The 5,955-nt window shown below is 44.9% G+C and overlaps 1 protein-coding gene across 1 annotated transcript in view; it reads left to right on the top strand.

Moving 5' to 3' along the window:
* The window catches only part of SLC25A33 (solute carrier family 25 member 33), a 31,341-nt gene extending 30,322 nt beyond the window's left edge, over positions 1-1,019 (top strand). The window contains exon 7 of the mRNA XM_013005378.3: positions 539-1,019. Coding sequence (XP_012860832.2) covers positions 539-741 — 203 coding nt within the window. The 3' untranslated portion in view covers positions 742-1,019. The remainder of the gene's footprint in view (positions 1-538) is intronic.
* The last annotated feature ends 4,936 nt before the right edge of the window (positions 1,020-5,955 follow it).

Genomic DNA, 5,955 nt, shown 5'->3' with positions numbered 1-5,955 from the left:
GTTGTAGATGCTTAATTGCGAGTGTGGTTACTACGTTCTGTCAGGTCCATTTCAAAGCAGAGCAACCCGTGTGACCACATAGAACTGCCCAGTAGGTTCTCTAGGCCATAATCCTCCGAGAAGCAGGTTGCCAGGGCTTTCTCCTGCAAAGTGGGTGGCTGGATGCAAATGGCCAGCCTTTCAGTTAACAGCCAAGCACTAATCAAGTCTTACACAATCAAGTCTCTAAATAGGAGTAGAAAACCATAAAGGATATTAAGTCCCCTTCAAACTAAGCTTTTTAAACATCCCTTGGGTGTGGGTGTGGGTGTGCGCACGCACGCGTATGTCCACAATTGACGGGTTCCTGGTCTGAAACAAGTGTACCCTTTCATTCTGTTCCTGTGTATGTGGCCGCCCTGGCTGAGGACAGCTGTGATGGCAAGTGGTGCTGGGACGAACTGTGTGACAAAGCTGCATGCTCGCTGCTTTGCCTTCCTCGTGGTGCCTGGAGAGAACGTGTGCCTGGAGTATAAAAGGTGTCTTCCTCTCTTTGCAGAAGTCATACGGACGCGGCTCCGCGAGGAAGGCACCAAGTACAAGTCTTTCATGCAGACCGCGCGCCTGGTGTTCCGGGAGGAAGGTTACCTGGCCTTCTACAGAGGACTCTTTGCCCAGCTCATCAGGCAGATACCAAACACTGCCATCGTGCTGTCTACCTACGAGTTAATTGTGTACCTGTTAGAAGACCGTGCTCAGTAACAGGCCAGAACACTGTGCTCTCCGAGAATAAAATAGAAACCGTAGAGAACTTTTTTTCCTCGTTGATCTATAGAATGTTCAAGACAGAAACAGGAAAAGAAAGAACCGTGGAAGAACTGGCTGCTATCACGCAGTGGACATTTCCTTTTGGATTCATGCTTTCTGGAAGGTTCTAATTCATTAACGTTAAGAGTTAATTATAACTTTTTTTTTAATTTAAGAGGATTCAGGATTAAGCAGCAACTAAATTAAATCATGCTATTTAATTTAAGTATTAATTTGGTTTGTGTCCTCTTTTTATGATCCCGGTACTGTAAAAGCTAAGGACTTCAGCATTTCGGGCAACGCACAGAGGTACGAAGAAAAACCGTAAAGTCTGACCTGTGCTCTAATCTGACCTTGTACCATTGGCGGCACTGTGGGGACCGGGATAGCCTCCTAAGCTGTGTCTCTCTCTTTTACATTTCAGAGTTTCAGGTCATTTATAAACTAAGCTTTAAGGTCCCTAGGATGAGAAAATCAGTACAAGTTTCTGCTGCTAAATAATTTAACCTATAAACATTTTCCTGAAGTTGTCCTCCTCTTCCACCCCGCCGCCCCCCCCAACCAAAGGAAGAGATTTAAAAAATGGTTTAACTGCCTAGCTCATGGATTCCTGTCCAGAAGTTAAGCCGGAGTAAGCCCGCCTGTATCCCACTTCGAGGAGTGTGCCAGAACAGCCTCAAAGTGGACGGAGAGTGGGCTGAGGAGGAGAGGCCAGCCCTGGCCCCTTCACGGAGTCTGACAGGAGACGTTGGTGATGGTAGAATACTCTCTCGAAGTAGAAAACTTTAAATCCCAGAAATGAGAATCACCAGCATTGTGCACCCCTTTTTTTAAAAGATGGGGCGGAAAAAGAGAAGTAAGACAAAAGGCGGGGGGGTCAGTAATCTTCCCCTGCTGCTTGTCACTGGGATGTGAATGCTGTGGCATTAAGGTGGTTTTCCCTCTGCGTAGAAAGATACTTGATTCTAACTCACAGGGCAGGGTAGTTCAGCTACAGCTGCGGATGCTCTGATAAGGGATGAGGGAAGATTTTCAAGTTGCTCACCATCGTGGCCGTGGAAGGAACGCTGATGTTCCTGCGCCTTCCAGCTTCTCCACCCATCCGGAACTCAAAAACAAATGCCTCCAAACTTCAAAAATGCAAGGGGGTTGGGATTTTGATTCTACAAGCTCACATTTAGCTCTTGAATAGTGGCACGTAGCAGCACCTACCTATTTTATTATTTGTTATAAGGCTATATGAACGAGTGTTTTATCATGTTAGTAGATTTCAGTGTAATGAGTGTGATGGGTAGCTATAATGGCCACCTGTATGTAGTTGTGGGCTGCAGTGGATTTGGCCTTGACCCTTGGAGAGAGACCCCGTGCACAATGGGTCCAAATGCTGCCGAGCTGGCACCATCCTAAGACAGGTTCCCGAGAGAGCCCTCAGGACCCATGGCTGGCTTGTGTACATTGGCGGACGCTCATCCTCCTCTGGTATTCAGGTGAAAACCTGAGCGTTCCCTCAGTTTTTGTTCCTTCTGAAGGCTCAAAATAAGGTGTAACAAAAATGGTTAAGTGAAAAAGACGGCAGTTTGAGCCCACCCGTCAGTACCTCCAAAGACAGGCCAGGTCATCTGCTTCCTAAAGGGCGAAGCTTTGAAAATCCTGTACCCACTGCTATCGAGTTGGTTCTGACTCGGGGCTCTGTATAAGGTTAGGTGACTCCGGCTGTAAATCTTTACAGGAGCAGAGAGCCTCACTTTTCTCCCAGAAGCAGCTGGTGGTTTCAGCCACCCACCTCATGAGCAGCAGTCTAACTCTTAACTACACTTACCCTGCAGTGCCAGCAGGCCTCTTGAAAAAACCCTCTGTTCTACACACATGCCACCGAGGGTTGGAATGGACTCTAGGCAGCTAACAACCACAGCTGTTGTTATTAGATAGATTATTTAGAATCCTATTATACATTCTTGAATTAATGTTTTGGTGTTGACCTGGTATAATTTAGACCTCTGCTTGCTTCTGTCTGCACAAGGGCATTAAAATCAAATTTCTGCCACAAATGTAGGAAAAGAACAACCAGAAAGAAATGTTCCCTGTTAAAGGAGCTTTTAATATTTCTATTAAACATGAGCGAGATGGTGAAATCTCATCGTTCCTGCCTTCCTTCACCAGCTTAGTTAGTGGAATGTCATTGTTCTTTTAAGTCATATGAATACCCAGAATGTGCCAAACATAAGGTGTTAGTGTTTTTTTCTCCTTCAAATCGGGATGATTTTTCACCTTCAAACTGACAAAATTGTGGCGCTGTTACCACACATTTTACAAACGAGAGGATGGGGGACTTAGCTGATTCACTCATGCAGTGGTAAGTAGTGAGCTGACCCTCAGAAGACTTGTTGGATGCAGCTCTCTGCACAACAAAACAAAACGCTGCCTGGACCCTCCCCGTCCTCACAGTGAACGGTTTGAGCCCACTGTTGGAGTCACTGTATCCGTCCATCTTGTCGAGCATCCTCGTTTTCCTGATCCTCTCACTTTATCTGTATTCCTCATAATATGTCCGAAATGAGACAAAATCTCACCCTCCTCATTTCTTTCTTTTTAAAAAATCATTTTGAGGGCTCATACAGCTCTTATCACAATACGTACTTACATCCATTGTGTCAAGTACATTTGTACATTTGTTGCCATCATCATTTTAAAAACATTTTCTTTCTACTTGAGCCCTTGGTATCAGCTTCTCATTTTCCCCTCCCTCTCCCACCCTCCCTCATGATCCCTTGATAATTTATAAATTCTTATTTTTTCATGTCTTACACTGACCGATGTCTCCCTTCACCCACTTTTTTGTTGTCTGCCCCCCAGGGAGGGGGTTATATGTAGAACATTTTGATCGGTTTCCCCTTTCTCCCCCATCTTCCCATTCTGGTATCGCTTCTCTCATTATTGGTCCTGAGGGGTTTATCTGTCCCGGATTCCCTGTTTCCAGCTCTTATCTGTACCCGTGTACATGCTCTTGTCTAGCTGTATTTGTAAGGTAGAATTGGGATCATGATAGTGGGGAGGAGGAAGCATTAAAGAACTAGAGGAAAGTTGTGTTTCATCGTTGCTACACTGACTGGCTCGTCTCCTCCCCACAACCCTTTTGTAAGTTGCCTATAGATGGGCTTTGGGTCTCCACTCTGTACTCCCCCCTCATTCACAATGATATATTTTGTTCTGGGTCTTTGATGCCTGATAACACCCTCCTCATTTCTAAAGAGTACTCTTGTACTTCCTCCAAGACAGTTTTGTTCTTTGACTTTCAAAGACCTTTAGGAACACCATAATTCAAATTCTCTTCCAGTCTTCTTTATTCATTGTCCAAGTTTTCCATGGCAAAGCCCTCAGAAATGGACAGCCTTTTGCTTTTCCCTGTAGTTGCTAGGAGCCGTCCAGTCTGTTCCCGCTCAGTAGATGGAAACAATGCCTGACCCCGCACCCCTTCAGTATGGTGCTGTGCTTGAGCTTCTTGTTGCAGCCAGTCCATGACTCCGGCTTGTCGGGGGTCTTCTGCTTTACCACGCTCATGTCCTTCTCCAGAGACTGGCCTCTCCGGACAACATCTCTAGTCTCTCCATTCTTCTAGGGAGCGTTCTGCCTCACGCTTCCGTCCAAGACAGACTTGTCTTCTGGCAGTCGACAGTACGTCCAGTATTCTTCCCCTAGCCCCTAATTGAAATGCATCCATTCTTCAGTCTTCCGTATTCATTATCCAACTTCCTCATGCATGAGATGATTGAAAATACTGCAGCGTGGTTCTGGCACACCTTAATCCTGAAGGCGACACCTTGGATCGTTAGCACGCAAAAAACAGTACTTTCCCAAAGTAGTACATTGATTTCTTGACTGCTGCGTCTTTGAACATGGATTATAGATCCAAGGAAGCCAAAGTCGCTTGACACTTCAATCTTTTCTTCACGATGTTACCTGTTGGTCCAGTTGTGAGGACTTTTGTTTTCTTGGCAGTTAGGTGCAAGCTATACTGAAGGCTGCAGGCCTTGATCCTCATCAACAAGTGCTTCAAGTCCTCGATTTCAGCAAGCCAAGTCCTGTCATCTGCACATCACGGTTTCTCAGCTGACCTGCTCAGCATACAAATTGGGTAAGTACGGTGAAAGGATACCACCCTGACCACACCTCTCCTGTCCAAATTCAGGCCGCACTCCGACTTGTCTAGGGAAGAGTGCTTCCTCGTGGCTTCCATCTTGTAGTTCCATGCATTCCTTGGCGTACACAGCGTAACTCCAGCCTACATTTTCACCATCACCTGTCCATCTTCCTTCTGACTTCTTCCTTTCTCTTAGAAAGACACTGGTCATATTGAGTTAGGCCCCCTCGTGTTAACTCATCACAACCACAAAGACCCTAATTCCAAACAGGATCACATCTCCAAGTCCTCAGGGTTAGATCTTGAACTTTTGTTTTTTCCCTATTGGGAATTACAGAACAGATCATCAGTTGTTATGTTCAATGAGTCATACACATTTTGTTGCACACATTGCAATTCACCCTATTTTTCTTATTTCCATTCTGACTTCCTTACTAACCCTCTGAATTTTGTTAGACAAATGCTGCCCTCTGAATTTCAATGGGTGATTCTCCTACCAAATTGGTGAGTTGAGTTCACCGTCCCTGATTTTAAATCAGGTAGCATTCTCTCGTTCTGTTTCATACCCAGATTCCTCATGAGCACACAAAGAAATGTTCTGGAATTCTCATTCCTTGTCATGGTTATCCATAGTTTGTTATGACCTACACAGTTAATGCCCTAGCTTAATCAGTAAAACACAAACATCTTTGTTACCATCTCTCCTTTCAGTCAAGCTCCATTTGACATCAGCAATGACATCTCTCATTCCACGTCCTCTTCTGACCTGGCTTGAATTTCTGGCAGCTCCCTATTGATCTACTCAGATCATTGTCTGAATTATCTTCAGGAAAATTTTACTTGCATTATTAGATAATTTTCTCATTCTGTTGGGTCACCTTTCTTTGGAATGGGCACACATATGCATCTCTTCCAGCCAGTTGGCCAGATAGCTGTTCGGTCTAGGTAGACTAGAGAAACAAATTCATAGACACTCATGTGTATAAGAAAGAGCTTTATATACAAGAGCAATTGACTGTTGAGATCAACAT

This window comes from Echinops telfairi, unplaced genomic scaffold (assembly GCF_000313985.2).
Source record: "Echinops telfairi isolate 266 unplaced genomic scaffold, ASM31398v2 ScPeMD7_7457;HRSCAF=8495, whole genome shotgun sequence".
NCBI lineage: Eukaryota > Metazoa > Chordata > Mammalia > Afrosoricida > Tenrecidae > Echinops > Echinops telfairi.
The sequence above is the reverse complement of the archived record's forward strand: the minus strand, read 5'-3'. Positions and strand labels throughout refer to the sequence as shown.